At 34.9% G+C, this 19879-nt stretch overlaps 3 protein-coding genes across 4 annotated transcripts; 2 read left to right on the top strand and 1 right to left on the bottom strand.

Moving 5' to 3' along the window:
- Nucleotides 1–2496: 2496 nt before the first annotated feature.
- On the bottom strand, nt 2497–4490 carry LOC110786620 (60S ribosomal protein L37-3). Its single transcript, XM_021991172.2, has 4 exons — nt 4315–4490; nt 4071–4206; nt 2878–2979; nt 2497–2790 (listed from the first exon to the last, which is right to left on the bottom strand). Exons 1-4 carry the CDS (start codon nt 4315–4317, stop codon nt 2744–2746), a joined length of 288 nt encoding a protein of 95 aa, XP_021846864.1. The 5' UTR covers nt 4318–4490; the 3' UTR covers nt 2497–2743.
- Nucleotides 4491–8132: 3642 nt separating this feature from the next.
- On the top strand, nt 8133–15536 carry LOC110786618 (uncharacterized). Of its 2 annotated transcripts, XM_021991169.2 has the most exons (9): nt 8133–8424; nt 8526–9107; nt 9445–9533; nt 10473–10826; nt 11020–11319; nt 11410–11649; nt 12190–12411; nt 14095–14659; nt 15149–15536. In XM_021991169.2, the coding sequence occupies exons 1-9, from the start codon at nt 8277–8279 to the stop codon at nt 15358–15360; spliced, it is 2712 nt and encodes a 903-aa protein (XP_021846861.1). In that variant the 5' UTR covers nt 8133–8276; the 3' UTR covers nt 15361–15536. The 2 variants fall into 2 exon arrangements, with proteins under 2 accessions (XP_021846861.1, XP_021846862.1); XM_021991170.2 differs by lacking the exon at nt 11020–11319.
- A 1990-nt stretch (nt 15537–17526) lies between these two features.
- LOC110786619 (uncharacterized) lies at nt 17527–18518 on the top strand. The gene has a single exon (XM_021991171.2). It carries the CDS (start codon nt 17650–17652, stop codon nt 18265–18267), a length of 618 nt encoding a protein of 205 aa, XP_021846863.2. The 5' UTR covers nt 17527–17649; the 3' UTR covers nt 18268–18518.
- The last annotated feature ends 1361 nt before the right edge of the window (nt 18519–19879 follow it).

Raw genomic sequence — 19879 nt, 5'->3', positions numbered from 1 at the left:
TTCCTTTTTCTATTAACCCACCCCTCCTCAAGGATTCCAGCGAGGGAGCCATGGCTGCCCCCCTTGCTCACAGCCATTTTTGTCTCCTTCTCACCTCCCCTACAACCCACCACCTCTTTCTCAACTCACCATCACCGACTCTCCAAATCTCCTCCATTATCTTCCCAATCGACGCCGTTGTGCCTCCTTCCTTCAGATCTTGCAGTGCCTCCTCCGCCGCCTCTCCTCCGTCAGATCCCGCTCCTCATGCTGCACCTCCGCTCTTTGTATTCTTCTCAAATGCCGCGCCTCCTCCTGTCAGATCTCGCTCCTCATGGTTCACCTTCGCTCGCCTTACTTTGCTCAAACGCCGCCGCCACACTCGTCGTCAATCTATGGTAACAGAAATTTCTGGCGAAGAAGGTGAGGGGGTTGCGGTTCAAATCTGGGCGAAGAGAAGGCGAGTTTCGTCGGTGGAGGAGGCAACGACTTTAGGAGGTGGTGGTGGTGGCTTCAATGGCAGAAAGGGAAGAAGGAAGGGGAGAGGAAGGGTCAAGGAAGAAGCAAAAAAGTAAAAGGAAAAGGGAAAAAAATAGGTCAATTATGAAAAATGGGTAAATGGGTGGGTTAATTAGATGTTAATTGAGTTAATTAGGGATGATGATGTCATAAAGGGGTACTTGGGGTATTAAGTCATTTGTGAGGGGTATTTTATGAATTGTTGAAACTTGATGGGCGTATGGTGAATAATGGTAAAACTCGGGGGTATTTCATGAAATATCCGTATATGTATTCTATATTTACATTGTTTAAAATTTGATCCGCTATTGTATACGTGACTCATTTTCTCCCTACTACAGGATATGGCTGTCACTTTAGTTCCTTGTTTATTTGGTGATGCTTACAAATTTGTGGTCTGCAAATTATTTCATATGCTAGTCCTTCCCAAAATACTTTTTTCGGCACAAAACCATCCATTATCACATGAGACTATAAGAGGTACGGAGTTGTTGTGAAATGTCATCAAGGCTTTGTTTGGTGGGCGTAAAATATTTTCCGAAAAACAATTTTCCTCTATTTTCAATTTTACATTGTTTGGTGTGCGAACTAGTGTAAAATCATTTTCCCTAGGAGTAAAACTATTCTCCCAAATCCCAATGATGGAAAACCACCTACCCTTCAAAATGAAGGGGAAATTGTTTTCCTTCCTTTCGCCTCATCCTTTGTTTCTTCGTTTTTTTACATAGAACCAAATAACGGAAAACTAATTTTAAAATGGTGTTTTCCATAACAATCATTTTACAACGAAAATATTTTACACCCAACCAATCAGAGCCTAAATCAGCATTGTGGCATGCAATCCATAATTTGTCATTTTTGTGTCTATTAGGGTAAAATTGATGGCAGTATACAAGCTGTGTAAACATAGTACTGACCATAATTACACTTTGAGCAAGACATATATGCCATGTTGTTCATTCTACTACTGTAGGGCAAGCTCAATGTTAACCAGCGACAAAGATACATGGATCATTTAGACCAATTATGACTTGTAATGCAACTAAACAATGCAAACAACTTCCATAACCGACTTGGAATAGCAAGGAAAAGAGGATATCTAAACCCTATAATGATATGGACACAAGTGAATACCAATACAAAATCTTGAGTACCAATACAAATATATTAGTACCAAAAACACAAAATTGTTAAGAAGTACAAGTCATTTTGTGTTATTGGTACTAATATATTCTGTATTGGTACTCAATATTCTGTATTGATACTCAATATTATGTATTGGTACTCACTTGTGTCCATATGGACACAAGCCACTTTCGATCAAGACTTCCTCCAAAGAAAATCCTATAACACTAGACAAAATAATTATATTATCAAAAGTTTAGTACCTATAAATCTATAATCCAATAAACCAAAAGTCTTTACTAGAGATAAACTGCTAAATGGCAATGAAGGAGTGCCTATATTCTATACAAATCACAAGCACAATTCCTTCCTGATTCACAACTAATCAATCATCCTTCTTAAGTTTAAAAACACTTCTAACACTAATGGTAAAGCTTAACAAACAAAAGTCAAAAACTACCTTAAAACTAGACAGGAATGCTATCTTGAAACAATTTCAAGATGTACCCATAACAAATTTGCATAATTCAACTTAAAAGGTAAGTAATGTTGTTATGCCATATATATCTAGTAACAAAACCTAGGCAAGCACATCTAACTCGAGAGCATGACGAATTGATGAAACTACACACACAACGCCAACCCGATCCACGCTTAATCCTTGTTCCTCAAATAAGAGAATTTACGTGTCTTGTGAGGGATAAGTCCACACCAGAAACTGCCAGTTGATAAATAATCACCTATACCTGTTTCTAGAAGACTAAAATCACAATGTCTAAACTATCTTTTGTGCATTTCACTAAAATACTCAATCAAGAAGGGTAGATGAGCAAAGAGTGCAACAAAATCAACTTCACGGGTGAAAAACAATAATAGAAGATAACTCACACGCATAATAAATTTCGAAACTAGTAATAATCTCATCACTTAACCTCAAAAAAATTTAAAACTACCACATTGTAAATAGAAACAAAAAACCAGTACTATCATTCTTCTGATCACAATACAATGTCTCCAAATTCTTAAGAAAAAAAAGGCTAAAGTTGGAAGACTTAAGATGCAAAAATAGAGGTAATTGCTCGAAGTATCCAAACCAAACCCTCTGAAACTTTCACTTTGTTTAAGCTGATGCAGCTGCTCCTAGCTTCCTTGGTGCAGCTTGAGTACCTAAGCAAAGCAACACAACCATAAGCTTAAACACTCTATAAGAAAAACAAACAAGGTAATCATCAGAAGTACATTATGAATCCATACCCTCTCTGAAACCGGTCTTGAAACGGCGTGGAACATTGCGGAGGTACCTCATACGTCCAGTTCCGGTTGTCTTCCTCCTGATTGCCTTCTGACTCCAGTTATCTAAAACACCCCCACAACAAACAACCAATATTGCAAATCAATAAAAGAGCTCACTCTTAATCAATAGCAGTAATCAAGCAGCAAAGCAGCCAACAAATGCAATGATATCCTGATCAATTAGCACAAGGAGTGTATAAACCACTAATATTCAACAAATTAATGGTTAAAAGGTCGAAGTCTAAACCAATTAAAACAACTAATAATGCAAATCAATAAAAGCTCACTCTTAATCTATAGCAATAATCAAGCGTCAAAGCAGCCAACAAATACAATGACAACCTAATCAATTAGCATGAGGCATGTATAAACCACTAATATTTACCACTAATATTCAACAAATTAATGATTATAAGGTCGAAGTCTAAACCAATTAAAACAACCAAGCACATAAGAAGCTAAAAACTCCAAGTCTGAAACATCAAAAACAATAACCAAACAGCGGCACATACGAATCAGAAACTCATCAAACAACATAGCGAGTTATCAATGGTAATCCTCATATAAAATTGCAAATCAATAAAAGCTCACTCTAAACTTGTGGCAGCAATAGTTAAGCAAAGCAACCAATTAATACAATATAAACATAAACTAAACAAAGCTAACATTCAACATGTGAATGAGTAAAAGTTCCAAGTCTAAACCAATACAGCAAACCAGAACAGCAAACGACATTTGCAAAGTCTAATCTGTCTAAACTTAATCTCAATGACTTGTAAAATCATCAAACAACAATCCGACTTATCAATATTAATCCCCATTATAAAAGAATACATAGAAAATAGAATAATATCAATAACAAAGGCGCAAATGCATGAAAGGTCCAATTTTAATGCCACAAAAACAACAATCGAGAAGGTCGAAATCTAAAACTATCAAGAAAGAATGCAATATATCATTTAGCCCATTATTAAGCAATTAATACAATACGATAAATCAAAATGCAACACAGAAATAATCAAACAAAATCAAGATCCCTAAACCCAGTTCATATCTTTTTCATTATTCATATCTTTTTCATTATTCATCAAAACCCTAGAAATGAACTAATCAAAACAGCAAAAGTATGTAAGAGAGAAAACGAAGATGCATACATTTCCTGGTGCGAGCGGCGGGGTAAGCACAGGCAGAGCAGCGGCTCTTCTGAAGATGGAAACTGCGGCGGCCACATCGCACACAAAGAGTGTGGGTCTTGTTCCTTCTCTTACCAAAACTCCCTGTTCCTTTCCCCTACAAATTTAACACCCAAACAAAATGTTAGCTTTCAACAACAAAGATGGTGGGTTTTTGCCATTCTGGGTTGAGAGATGAAGAAGAAAGAGGAGAGAGAAAACTGACCATTGCAGCAGATGAAGGTTTGTGAGCGAAGAGAGAAGTGGAGAGGGAGAACGCGGCGTTGGTTTTGTTGTGTTTATTAAGGTTTTTAGGGTTTTGGTGGTGTGCTTTTGAGAGGGGGTGAAGGGATCTGATGTAGGGTGGTCTACTGTAAGGCTTCACACGTGGCAAGATCACGTTGCTTCCTGATGGAATTTTAAAAGAAGAAAAAAATGGTTGGAAATTGTAAATGGGAGATTTGCGGTTTTGGGTTTTTCTTGGGCTTGAGAGTTTGAGGCTTTGAGCCCAATCAGTTTATTAGTCGAGATTTGACCCGGAAGATGTTTTGAATATGTAAATGGACACGTTGGTTATCGTTTTTTGTTTCCGGTTTTATGCTTTTTAGAAAGAAAAAAAAATAGTAGTTTCTTATTTATTTATTTTTGTCATTTTTCAAAATCAACATGATTATTATGAGTATGACTAATTTTTAAGTTTACGATTTAATCTAGGTTTGTTTTGTTCAACTTATTTTAGACAAAATAAGTTCATATAAGTTCACAAGAGTATAAGATAATTTCAGATAAAATAAGTTTTTTCAATCATTTTCGCAACAAATAAGTTACTTCAGACAAAATAAATTTTTTCAGATAAAATAAGTTCATACTACGGATATAAGTTAAGATAAGTTTTTACAAGTTAAGATAATACTTTCTCCGTTCTTATCAATGGGTAAAAATTATAAAAAATTGAAATTATAAATCTATATAATGAGACGATTATAATAAGACCTCACATGACTATATTTTTTTCTTAAGCATAAATCATAATTGATAGTCAAGGTAGATTACTTGAGTAGTGCCAAAACTTAAATTGCACATGACTATCTATCTATACTAATATATTAAAAGGCATTGTGAAAAAAGTCTATGTAACATGTAGTACTCTTCTCTTTGCGCCACATCATTCACTCATCAAATGGTATGTTATGTCATGGACAACCAAAAATCAATACAATGAGATTTGAACTCCAGACCTCAAATGTGGATGACAACACTCATTACCATCTTAACCAACCACCAATTGTGTTTTATCTTTTCACATTAATTTATAAATAAATGGACAAACATGAAGAAACATGATGTCATAAAGTCTCATAAGCATCAACTATAAAAATGTCTTGCATGGTTGTATATATCTAACTAGCTTTTAAGCTCGTTCAAAGAACGGACAATTATATTAGTAGTTATTAAGCCATCTTTTAAAGTGTTAATTTTATGGAGGGTTTGTGATTTTGATTAATGGGAATTTTTTATTTATATATGAGTTAAATTTAATTTAAAAATATACAAATTAGATGGTGAATTAATATTGAGTGTTAAAGAGGGAGATGAAGTGGAAGAGGTTGAATGAATATATGAACTAAATGGTGAATTGATGTTGAATGAGGAAGATGGAGGGGATGAGGTGTTGAAACTGTAAAATATTTCGTATAACAAAATGAAAAAATGAAAAAAAAATTATGGACGAAAGATGGGATGACACGTGTCATCTAATGATCTGTGAAAGATGGGTGACACGTGTCATCTAATGGTCTATGGTTTTCTTTTTTAAATACTAGGTATAGACTAGGTATAGATTCGGTGTTTACTAATTTGTAGCAGATAGTTCAACTAGAAAATTAATTATACAAATTGTAAGATGATCTAATTGAAAAATTAGATGGTATGATAAATGACGTAATGCATGTGCGTGCGTAGTTGACGAATTTAATGAATCCTTTATGTTATACATGCATGTCTTTTGTCAAATATTGAGCTCAAGAAAAATCTAAAATTTTAACTATTCAATGTATCATTCGGGGCATCGCCCAAGCCACACACTAGTTATAAATCTATATAATGAGACGATTATAATAAGACCTCACATGACTATATTTTTTCTTAAGCATAAATCATAATTGATAGTCAAGGTAGATTACTTGAATAGTGCCAAAACTCAAATTGCATGTGTCACCTGAAAAAGAACAGGGAAAGTATAAGATAAATTCAGATAACATAAACTCAAACAAATTAAGTCGAATAGAACGGAACCTAAATCACATGACTTCAAAAATCATAAGGCCAAAAACTGAAAATTAGTGATACCAAACGGGTCCAATTTCACATAATCAAAATTTTCTAATACTTTTGATTCTGTGGATTTTATGATATACTCCATATTAATTATAGTACTTCGTATATGATATTGTATATATTATGTATAGATTGCATATAATTTTACCATAAAAAAAAGATTGCATATAATTTCGTGGCTGTATTTAAATTTCTTCATAAGTTCATTAGTTTTAGTGTATATTGTATATATAAGTTGATTATACGAAATAAAGTTATAAATATATGAAATAAATTTTGAAGCATGCAGAATTATAACTATGAGTTTATAAATCGACGAGTGAATTACCATTGTGTAAGATCATTTATTCCATTTCGAAAAATGATTTACTTATTTCCAAAACCTTCTACACATAAACAAATAGAACAATAATTAGAGTTTGCAATCGTGAAAATGTCTGAATGCAAGTTTTTTGTGGCAGTATTGTTTGCATGCTTTGTGGTGTTGCCTATGATTTTGCCACCAGTACTTCCGGAATTGCCGATAATAATGTACCTCGTTGTTCCTTGTTTTATCTTCTTAATGGGGTTGTTTGTGGTTTATACTACGCCTAGAAATCCATAAATTAATGGCCTTGTTTGGTTAGGAGCTGTTAGCTGATAGCTGGTTTGACTAGCTGTTAGCGGTTAGCTGTTTACACTAGTTGATTTGACTACCTGGTTACATTAGTTGTTTGTGTAAAAGTGTTTGGTAAATTAGCTGATAGCTGTTGGAGACTATTTGAAATTTTGCAAGGAAAAAAAAAGGTAAAGAGTTATTCTCTACGCTTTAGGGTAAGTATATGTGCTCGTCAAATGTTGTTACGGAGTATGATGTTATCTAACACTTTTCTAATACCGAACTATGTCTTATTTGATGCATTTTGATTTTTGACACTTGAATTTCATTAATATTGTATGGAGTACTAATGCATAGCACTTATACCTCTTATTCCTCAAACATTATTCGATTATAAGTTTCTTAAAGATCCAAGAAATCGATTCTAAGGATTCTATAGTCTCACAACTCGCAAATAATATTCTCATCTATGTTTTTTTTTGGGTTTAATTATCAAACGCTTTAGGGTTATCTTACGCGTGCCAATAACGATCTCATGCGATTCCGTACATGAATAACTTTACATTTAAAATAAAATAAAATTGTTCCCCTAACCCCACCGTCGTCATTGTCATCCTACTGCCGCCATCACCAAATCCACCAGCAACCAACTCAAAACCAATAACGCTCCTTGAAACCTTTTTGGTTGTTAGGAAGAGGTAGTGTGGGTCGTCTGGTGGTTGCGGATGAGACAAAATGCAGTATAAGTGTAGATAAAATAAATTAAGGAGAGAGCGAGATGCGTGGAAACGAAACATAGAGTTAGGTTATGTATAAAGTGCAATTATCAGAGGGGTTAGGACATCTCCAACAATAGGTCTTGCACACACAAATTTATTATATATCGTGGTAATTTGTAACATACATATTTTGACTAACTTTTTACATTATAAGGTAATTTATAATAGATAAATATTTTAAAAATTTACTTGATTAGACATTTTAATTGGAGTAAACTTTTAACATTACTAAGGTAATTTAATCCGTCTTGCAATATTTATCGTATACGAGTTTTTTTTTTATAATTTTGATCGTGTAAAAGCAGAAGAATAATAAAAAAAAAACCACATTTGGGCATCTCTCGGTTCCCGCGCTGTGAGTTTTACTCAAAGAAAATGGCGCCTTCCACTGCTCACTCGCTCATACCAATTTAGAGGAGAGAGAAAGTTCATCCACATCTCTCAAATATCAACAAGAACAAGAATTGGGAGAAAATGGGTGGAGAAGTTAAGGAAGAACAACAATGGAAGCAGCAATTCCCAGCATTTCCATACAAACCCTACTCCATTCAACTCGATTTCATGAACTCCCTTTATCAATTCCTCGACAAAGGCGGCATCTCCATGCTCGAAAGCCCCACTGGTAAAACCCCCTTTCCTTTTTTTGTTCTCTATTTAGATTCTTCTAGAATGTTCTCGAACTCTCTAGATTGTAGATTGTAGTAACAAGTTCTGATTTTATAGGTACTGGGAAAACTTTAAGCATTATTTGCAGCGCTTTGCAGTGGCTTGTCGATCAGAAAAATCGAAGAAAGCCCATTTCAGGGAATTCATGCCCGACTGATGATGAGCCTGATTGGATGCGAGAATTTGTGGTAAACAAAGAAAACCCAGTTCAGGAGAAGAAGAAAATTGGGGTCAAGTCCAAGAAGTTCATTGAGGCAAATCGTCGAACAGGTGGTGTGGGTGATTTGTTCGGCAATGAGGATGAAATTGGGAGGAATGAGAGAGTTGGGAAGGGGGGAAATTGTGAGGAGAATAATGGGAAATTATTGGATGATGATGAGTTTTTGGTGGAGGAATATGAGAGTGAACAGGAAGATGAAGAGGCTGGGGTTTTTAAGAGGAAGGGTTCGATTAGTTCGTCGAGTGATGAGGATGAGGAGGACAAGTTGGATGGAGAGGAAGAGGGTTTGAAGGTTTTCTTTTGTAGTAGAACACATTCACAGCTTTCCCAGTTTGTGAGAGAGTTGAATAAGACTGTGTTTGGTTCTGAGTTGACGGTCGTGTCCTTAGGTTCTAGGAAAAATCTCTGCATAAATCAAGGTAATGGTCCATGATTTATTTACATAATTTGAGTGACAGACATATTCATTTTAGAATTTGGAAAAGATCTCAACTTTTTGCTCAGAACATAAACTACCAAGCATGATCTTGATATGTGAATTCAGTTTTTGTGCATCATATTTATGTGTTTACAGCAGCGTTTGAAGTAACTAATACTGCTATTGCTTGCCATCACCTAAAGCGAGAGAAGTTTTAGTGTTCATTAGTTAAACGGGAGGAAGTTTGTTCATTTTATATTTTAGCTGTGGTTATATTCCTGCTGCTTAGTGGCAAAATATTCCATGTTTTTAACATCTTGCAATTGGTTTACTTTTAGAGGTGTTGAAAATTGGGAACCCGACTAGCATCAATGAACGGTGTTTGGAGCTGCACAATAGTAAGAAAAGTGGAGGTTCTAAGATCAAGGTGATTGATAACTTGCTTCCTTGATTCTGCTTTTTCATCTGTTCTAGCAGTAGAGATTGGTTAGCAGTTGATTTGTGCCGTTTTTTCCCTCATGAACTATATTGCGAGTATCATTATAGTAGTTTATCTGAACATTTCATTGTCACTTATATTGGGGTTGCCAAATCAATTGCATAGTCTACATGTGTTTGTGGAAGGCAGCTGTGTAATCTTGGTTTTGTATAACATATATTTCCACATTGAAATACTATCTCACTGAGGAAGTCACTTATGGTACTAAACGAAAAAGTGATTAACTCTATTTGTCTAAAAACTAACAAAAATTCACCAATTATCCATACTCATTCTGAAAATTTTCTGTTTAACATTTAATTTAGTCTAGATTATGATGGAACTATGGTTATCAAGGATTAGTCAATCCATTTTGATTTCTCATGCTTATTCTTGCTTCAAATGAAGCATCAAGATTGAAGGTACTTATATAAAAGAATGCCCGTGTCAGAATTGGATTCAAGTTTACTTAGTTGCAGGCAGTTCCCTGGATAAATAAGATTTTTATGTATGGCGTATTATTATTCCTTTGCTAACAATTATCCATTATCAATTTAATGTTCCATGCGATTGTAAAACTCTCGTTTGAAGAGCATTCCATAATCAACAGTTTGCAGATCCTTTTCACTTTGTGTCAAATGTTCTATTCTGGTTGTGGCAAATTCCATAATTTTGATGCATTTCTAAAGCTGCAGCATGTTTTGATGTCTTTCATTCCATTACAGGCTTTACATCTTCTTTAGTCAGCGAGATTTGTGTTTATTTACTGTGATCTTGCAGGTTTTTGCATATTTCTGTTGTTTTAACGCAAATAGGTGAATTTGTAACAGCTTCATTCTCTAACTGTTGAAAGTTTAACACTGTTGACATGGCACCTGCGGATTGCAGAAGCTGGAACCTGGAGGAAGGGTACGACGGACAAAGGCTTCAGCAGGCTGCCCAATGCTACAAAAACAAAAGTTGCAGAAAGAATTCATAAGTGATGTCTCTCAACAAGAGGCTTTAGATATTGAAGATCTTGTTGGTGTTGGTAGCAGATTAGGAACTTGTCCATATTATGGCTCAAGACGTATGGTTCCAGCTGCGGACCTTGTTGTCCTTCCCTATCAGTCTCTATTATCAAAATCATCTCGTGAATCCCTTGGTCTAAATTTGAAGAATAACATCATTATAATAGACGAGGCTCACAATTTAGCTGATTCTCTTATTAGCATGTATGATGCAAAGATTACTTTGTCACAGGTAACTTTTTACTTTCTTATTCATAGTTCTATTAGCTGTAAAATTCCTATAGTTTAAAATTGTTGCTATTTGTGTGTGTGTGTGTGTGTGTGTGTGTGTGTGTGTGTGTGTGTATGGTTCTCTTCAGCAGTTTGAGTGCTTGATGTTATTAAAAGTCAAAGTTCAACAGAAGATTTCCCCCCCTTGTTTTCAGTTGGAAAGTTTGCATCAATGCATGGAGAATTACCTTGATAAATTTCGTAGCCGTTTGGGGCCTGGAAATAGGAGATATATCCAAATCCTAATGGTCTTGACTCGAGCGTTCATGCAAGCTATATTCGATGAAAATGAAGCAAGTGACAATGTAACTAAGAATACTGTTGAAAGGGTTACACACGATGTTCCAAGTGAATCATCAGTCACGATAAATGATTTCCTTTTTTCTTTGAATATTGACAACATCAATTTTTTAAAGCTCATAAATTATGTAAAGGAAAGCAACATCATTCACAAGGTGAGAAAATGTTGCAGCATTCTCTTAAACATAATTTTCTTCTTACTTGCAAACTGCTGTCTAGCTTACTTTTCATAGTAAAATGCTCAGGTCAGTGGATATGGAGATAAGCTTACATGTTTGGAGAAGCAGATTCCTGGTGGTTCTATGACTAAGGATGGAGGAAGTACCTTGTCTGGTTTTCGGGCACTACTTGATATGTTATTATCATTGACAAACAAAAATGTTGATGGAAGGATAATTATTTCAAAGATGAGATCAAAAGGATTGGGCGAACAAGAGGGGTTCATAAAATATGTTATGCTTACTGGTGAAAAGATTTTCTCTGAGGTTTGCTTCACTTTTCTTACCTTCCATTATTTTTCTAGGAAAAATTAATTATAATAATCCAACCTTTGGGCCGTTTACTTTTAATAATCCAACCTATCGGTTATTATTCAATAATCCAATCTTTATACCCCATTCGCTTTTATTGCACCCAAATGGGCAGTTACCGGCTAACAAGGTCACACCCTATCACCTTGATTAAGAAAAGAAAAAAATTATCGAGCCCCTTTCACGCCTAAATTCAACAATTAAAAGAAAAAAATTAAAAATGATATTTTTTTTAATAAATAATTGTAATGGACTAATAGCAGCGTGCCACGTGGACGTATGACCTGTTGTACCGGGTGTTTTACTTGTTGGGTGCAATAAAAGCGGATGGGGTATAAATGTTGGGATTATTAAAAGAAAATCGCTCAAAGGTTGGAGTATTAGAATGCATATTTCCTATTTTCGATTGCTACTATCCTCGTGCGATGGTTGTTATGGGGTTGAGTATAGGTTTAGTTGGTTCCTCAAAAAGCATAATGGTGTTTTTGTATGTAGATTGCAAATCAAGCTCATGCAGTGGTCTTAGCTGGAGGAACTCTGCAACCTATAGAGGAAACAAGGATGAGACTCTTCCCTTGGCTACCATCAGAGAGTTTGCATTTCTTTTCATGTGGTCATATCATTCCTCCTGAGAGTATCCTACCTGTTGCTGTATCAAGTGGGCCATCTGGCCTGTCATTCGACTTCAGCTACGCATCCAGAAGCTCGCCAAAAATGGTCAGTCATTTTGCGGCCTTCTTTCCCATTTTTGTGATATTGGTGTACTGTACTACCGGTACACCTGTCAAGCAGGTCGGTCGGGTCGGGTCGGGTTATAAAAAAAATTAGGGTTTTTCTACGTTGTACCCTATAGTTAATTGATTTCTACGTTGTACCCAAACGTTTTAAATTTTACACATTGTACCCTTGTATTTGCAAAAAGGATAAATTTTTTTTTACCACCTAAAAAAATCGAAATATTGTTTTTTACCACCTAAAAAACATTTAAAAATTGTTTTTTACCACCTGAATAATAGAAAAATAGATGAAAATGTTATGTAGGGGGTCACAATGACGTTAATATTTCTAATATGTTCTATTCTTCCACGATTTCATGTATTTAACTCTATTTTCTTCTCCCGCTTCCATATTTTCCATTAATTTACAAAATTTTTCACCACCATTAATTTACAAAATTGACAAAATTTAATGGAAGTAAAGGGCGAAGGGTGAAAGAGTTAAAGAAAATCACACAAGGAAAGTATAAAATTGGAGGAAAATTGAATTAGCTAGCCATACATAAAGGTTTCTTCTATTTTTTCGTTTTGTAGGTGGTAAAAAACAAGTTTTAGTTATTTTTTAGGTGGTAAAATACAAGTTTTAATTTTTTAGGTGGTAAAATACAAATTTTTGATTTTTTTAGGTGGTAAAAAACAATTTGTCCTTGCAAAAATTACTCATTTTTATCCAACCCAATGTTAAAAAGTTTTGTTGTATTTTTAAGAAAACCAAGATTTTTCTACATTAGCGTTGGTTTAACAACAAACATAAAGTTGTCTATAATATAGAAAAACCTTTGTTTGCTTAAAAAGTCAAGAAATGTTTAAACGTTGGATTAACAACAAGGATAAGGTTGACTATATTTTACAAGTACAGGGGTACAATGTAGAAGATTTTAAATGCATGGGTACAACGTAGAAATCAAAGAAATACAAGGGTACAACGTAGAAAAACCCAAAAAATTATTTTCGGGTTTGTGTTAATTCGGGTCGGTCACTTTGGGTTCCGGTTTACAAATGGTTGTTCAAGACCCAGAACTTTCGGGTTCGGGTTGACCCAACGGGTTGAGAGATTTTAAAATATGTATTACGGAGTATATTTTAATTAATTTATGTAATAAATATACAAAATATGCACACAAATTAACAAAATTTTATACACAAGTTTATATTTAGTCAAATTCAACCAGAAAATGGTGTATAATTCAAATCAAAATCATATTACACCCAACAATAGTAACAACAACGTTTTATTAAGCTTAAACTCATAATCTCATTTTATTACTATAAATATAATGATTCTCAATCGGTTGGGTCAAAATGGGTTTGATCGGGTTTTGACCCATTACTTTTCGGGTTGTTCGGGTTCAGATAAAATCGGGTTACGGGTCACAAAATTGGGTTACGGATCGGTTTTCGACAGGTCTATTGGAGTGGTGTTTGTTGCTAGAGGACATACTACTGAAATTCAGTTCATACAGGTTCTGCAAAGCATGCATCTGGTCTCTGTGTAGTTTTCTGACGAAGCTCGAGTTGTTTTTTTGTTTTCTTGTCGATCTAAATTATTCTTTCAAGTAACCTCATTTCAGCTTATCAGTTCATACTGAAGGTTGTTCTTTGTCTACGTGTTTCGGAAGTGCAGATTGAGGAGCTTGGTCTTATGCTTTGCAATTTAGTGACTGCAGTCCCTGAAGGAATAGTTGTATTCTTCTCTTCATTTGATTATGAAGACAAGGTCTATGAGGCATGGAGAACAAGCGGCATTCTAAACAGGATTACAAAAAAGAAGCGTCTGTTCAGAGAACCTCGAAGTAGTTCAGAGATTGAAGGTGTTCTGAAGGAGTATAGGGATACAATTGACACATTATCTGGTAAAACCCTAGATAAAAGTAAAACATCTCAAAATGGTGCAGTTTTATTGGCTGTAGTTGGTGGTAAGATATCAGAAGGCATCAATTTCAGTGATGGAATGGGAAGATGTATAGTCATGGTCGGACTTCCGTACCCTAGTCCATCAGATATCGAGTTGATTGAGAGAATCAAACACATGGAAGGCATTGATGATGCAAAACTGCAGGTTTCAAATACTGACAGGTATAATAATGGAGGAAATCTTCATGCTGGATTCGACATTTTAAGACGCTGCAAGCAAAGAGGCAAAGAGTATTACGAAAATCTTTGCATGAAAGCTGTGAATCAGTCAATTGGTGAGTAGCATTACTGTATTACTCTATTAGTCCAAGACTCCAAGAATTGGTTGCTTGCTTTTCAATCTTTGTTTATATTATGTTTTCCAAAGATTGTAGGGTCTAAAACGTTTTCACGGAAAACAATTTTCCCATTTTCAATCATTTTACGTTGTTTGGTAAGGCAAATGGATGTAAAACAATTTTCCATAACTTCCTCAAAGTTGGCAAAACATTTTCCATTTCAAAGGAAAGGAAACCATTTTCCCATCTTTTCTCCTTACCTCCATCTTGTTTCTTCCCACCAATCTCCACCCATGCTCTCCCATTTTCCTTTTTCTATTAATTTTTTTGCAAGGAACCAAACAAAGGAAAACTAGTTAGGGATTGTATTTTCCTTGAAAAAAGTTTTACATGGAAAATCGTTTTTCACTGAAAACGTTTTATGCCAAACCAAACGGAGCCTAAAAGAGAATTTGTTTCCTTACGTATATTCAAATCAAATTGCAGGTAGAGCAATTCGTCACAGAAATGATTATGCTGCAATGCTGTTAGTTGATTCACGGTACGCTTCTGACCCTGTAAAGCGAAGCTCTTCACACCCAGCTAACAAACTACCACAATGGATACAAGACCGACTTGTCTCTTCAACTTCCAGCTATGGTGAGGTACACAGATCACTGCACCAGTTCTTTAGGAATAACAAGAATAAATTGAGTTAATGTTTGAAAATAGTTTCAAAATTAGAGAGATATCAGATAATCATTTCCTTGTATAGATGTGACTATGTGAGACAAAAGCTTTCTGAAGGCATGCTTCAGTGAATTATATCAGTCTAGCATATGAATATGATACAGAATTACATATTGCTAAAAAAAAATTCTCTCATTTTTTCCCATGAGATAGACTAGTATTGTACTTATTTGGTTGTATATGTGTTCAAGATACCCTACACAAATTTACTAATCTGCACAATTCCATGGTAAAAAGTTTGAAAGTCCAGTGCCTAAGAGTTTATCCTTGTGAGCTGTGTTAATTTCTCTTATTTTTCACCTCGGGTTTCATCCATTTCACCTTTAAAAAACCGATATCCAAACTTTTCTTTCCCTGTATGATTAACTTTTATCTGAATACATTTCAGTTGTTAATTGAAGTTGTGCCAACTTTACTTGAACTTATCAATGAATTTTGTCTGAAATAAATCAAAATAGGCTGAACAGTCTAAATCCTTACTTGAAAGTTGAAACTATTGATTTTTTTTAAGGCGAAAAGAACAAAGCGTACTCGTTGACACTTGACACTTGACAGTTGACACCTTGACCTTTTCTATACTTGAAATTAGTTAAAAGTACTTAGTCTGTCCTCATCACTTACCCCAAAACTGAAGCAACATTACTTTGATTGAAGTGTTGTATATAACAAAACCCATGTGGACCTGTGTCTCTCTCAACATGAAATGTAATTGCAAAAAGTGGGTTCCATTTCCATAATTCTAATTATGATTCTCAACAGTTTCAGTTGCAAGATCAGAGCTACTACTATTTTACTCCTTTTCACTCTCAACACCTTAAATAATGTCACCTGCCAATTCTTACTTGATCTGTCTTTGTTCTGCTCTGTCAATAATCTGTCATTGGAACTCTTTACAAGACCTCCTGATCAAGGATTAATTAATGTTCTGTTAGAATTAGATTTACATGACAATTATACATGATTATTAATTTCGAACGATGGAAGTATTAATTATGACAAGTGTGAGAAAGCGACGACACACTACAAAATTGCAGGTCCATAAATTTGATTTCTAAAGTGTATCCTTTGAACTTTGCATTCCTGCTGTCAACAGGGGTTGTTCACTGGAAACTTGGTTTATTTTGGGGTGTATAACCAAGGTGTCCACCGCTGATAGCAGTGACTAATGACTAACCATCTCGCCCCGCGTACTTCAATTAAGGGTAAAGGGTTGACCAATGATCTGTTTTCATTCCCAAAGTTTGGGATTTGAACCCCTAACTTATTGGTTAAGAAACAAAGTGAGCAACCACTATGTCAAGACCAACTTTGTTACACTGATAACTTGGTAAGACTGATAAGTCATCCTATTCTCTCAAACTAACAGACAATACAGAATGACCCGTATTAGCTGTAAAATAATTTCATCAAACACGTTTACACAAACAACTAATATAATCAGCCGTACGTACTAACCGGAAGCAGATATCAATACAATCTTTTTCTTAAGATGAGCAAGACATGTTAGCCCCATCAGTCCATCACCACAACTTAAATGATGATTGAGGCCTTTATTTGACAAAGATCTTGGGACCATCAGCAACAATTGGGCCAATCTTTTTCCAAAGGATGAATGGATTCAATCCCACTTTTGCACTAAAAAGGCGGTATTCGACCTTTATTTGTAGAATTCTATGGGATTAGAAAGTCCCAATTCATTGTTGCTAAAATGACACTAACCTAATTGGCCCTATTTCAGGAATCGCATGGGTTTAACAAATTATTGATCATGATTTTGAAACTTTAACCTATCCACTCATTTCCTTTTGCTTTCCTCCTTAATCAATGCCTATCTTTTCCTTACAAATTCACTAAACAAAATTCAGTAACTTTTAGGTTAAATAATGATAATTATGTGTTCCCTTGTTTTTAGTGATGGAAATAACTTGAAAAAACTTTTCATACATACACACCACACCCTCATTATACATGTGAAAATATTGCGTACAACTTTTTTTTTCCTGGTTTAATCAGTTCAAATAAGTTCGGTGAAAAGTTCAGGTTTCATCCGATGAACAGAACACACTCTAAATGGATGATTAGTGCATCTACTGTTACCTCTCGGGATAATTATCTCTATAACCTTATATGGTACCATGTACTCAGTGAATGAATTGGACAGCTCAAACAGCACATAACTCATTTTCCCATTAAGTATTGTGCACAAAACTTGTTGCAGCAACAGAGGAAATCCAAAAAAAAGAAAAGAAAAGGAGCAAATGTTGTTCAAGAAAACCATGCAAAAAACCAAAAACTTCTTCCAAAAATCTCTGCAAAACATCCGAAACTTCCTCTTTGGAAGCTATGATAAGATACCAAGAACCTTATTCTTAAACCCTTTATCCTGCACCAGCATTAACCAAAGAAACCATCATCTAGATCACATCTACCCAGAATTGTGCAACTCAAACCAATCACCAATGTCAGAACAAGATGATCAACACAATGCTGACAGTAGTCCAATGAAGCAGTTCATGAACATTGCTGTCAATAACAGCACTGAAGTAATCAACTCTACACAGAAAATGGAAGTTCCAGAAAAGATTATTCAGAAATCTGCTTCAACTTCTTTTAGGTGTGAAATTGCTAATGGTGGGGCCCCAGCTTACATGCTAGCAGAGAAAATGAAGGAATTAGAGATGATGGATGATGTAGGGGATGTTGATCATACTTTAGATGTTGAAGAAGCTCTTCACTATTATTCGCGCCTTACTTGTCCCGAATATGTAGATATTGTCAACAATTTCTTCATGGATATGTATGCAGATTTTCGGGTTCCACAACCTTCCATCACCATTAGTTCTTCGAGCAGAAGATTAGGCCCCTTGGCACTTTAAGCAGATTAATACTTCTATGGTCTGATTGTTTTTCTCTGTTTTTTTTCTTCTGAATTCTGTCAATCAATCCCTTGAGTTTTGTGTGCTTAGTTAGTAGTTCAGTGTGTCTTATTGTACTACTCTTATGATGTAATAAGGTGAAAATATGCTATGCATTGCAGGGGAAAACATATGAAAAATGTGTGTCAAAATTATAAATTCCTTGTTGAAAATCAATAAAAAAAAAAAGGACTGATTGTTTTGCTGATAAACAGATAGTCTGAATCCTTTAAAATTCACAGACTACTAAATGTTGACAAAAAATTGAACCTAAACATATGGAAAATATGTGTCAAAATTATAAATTCCTTGTTGAAAATCAAAATTAAAAAAACACAAACTGATTGTTTTGCTGATAAACTGATAGTCTGAATCCTTTAAAGTTCACAGACTACAAAATGTTGACAAAATATTGAACCTTTAGCATTGAAACATAAGCTGCAGAATTATAAGGCATAAAATCCAGATAGTCAACCGAAATGAACCTGACTTCAGAGGTTAAGGAACAGGGAAGTGTAATCCTTTCGCGAACCTCTAATCTATACTAATATATTAAAAGGCGTTTTGGAAAACGTCTATGTGTCACGTAGTACTCTTCCCTTTGCGCCACATCATTCTCTCACCAAGTGGTATGTCATGTCATGGATTACCAAAAATCAATACAACGAGGTTCGAACTCTAGACCTCATGTCTGAATGATAATTCTCATTACCATCTTAACCAACCACCAATTGTGGTTTATTTCTTTACATAAATTTATAAACGGTTTTTTCATGAAATGCCCCTGAGGTTTCACGAAACGCACCAAATACACCCGCGCGTTTCGAATCACATAGTATACCCCTATTTAAACTTAAAGTGCACCAAATGCCCCTAGACTTAACGCCGTTAATATTCCGTTAGCATTATTGTACCTTTATACCCTTACTCACCCAATATTTTACATTTAACTATTTTTTTTAAAAACAAAATTCCTCCTCTCCTCCTCTTCTTCTTCTTCTCTCTCCTCTCCTCCTCTTCTTCTGCCGTTTTTCTTCTCGATTCTTTCTTTTGATATTTGCAAGTATGCAACAACACAAAGGGTATGAGAGATAGAAGTTGTAGATTACCAAAAAAAAATAAGTTAGAGAAAAGTAGTAAGCTAGTGTCAAGCTCTCTCGATGACTCGATCTCTTTAATCTGCAGCCCACTTTATTATTATTTCCATTTTTGGAAATTAAGTTATTGGTATCATTGAATTTTTGCAATTGACAACCTGCAAAGAGAAATTTCATTGTTGTTGACAAGATTGATAATCTGACATTTTGTATGTTTTTGAAGATGATTGAGTCTGGTATAAACCAAAGGTATGACCCTTCATTTGTTAATGGAGATGCATGTTGTGGGAGGAGAAGAGGATTAGAATTGCGTATGCAAATTAGAATCGCGGATAGAGGGTCGACTTTAATCTGATTTATTCAGATGAATAAGCCGTTAATTCTATTATAACCCAGGATGATTTTTGCATTCTTGTTTGATTTTTCAATTTAATTTTGCATTCCATTATGGCTGAAATCGAAGAATTGGGGCTTAA

This window comes from Spinacia oleracea, chromosome 4 (assembly GCF_020520425.1).
Source record: "Spinacia oleracea cultivar Varoflay chromosome 4, BTI_SOV_V1, whole genome shotgun sequence".
Classification (NCBI taxonomy): Eukaryota; Viridiplantae; Streptophyta; class Magnoliopsida; order Caryophyllales; family Amaranthaceae; genus Spinacia; species Spinacia oleracea.
The sequence above is the reverse complement of the archived record's forward strand: the minus strand, read 5'-3'. Positions and strand labels throughout refer to the sequence as shown.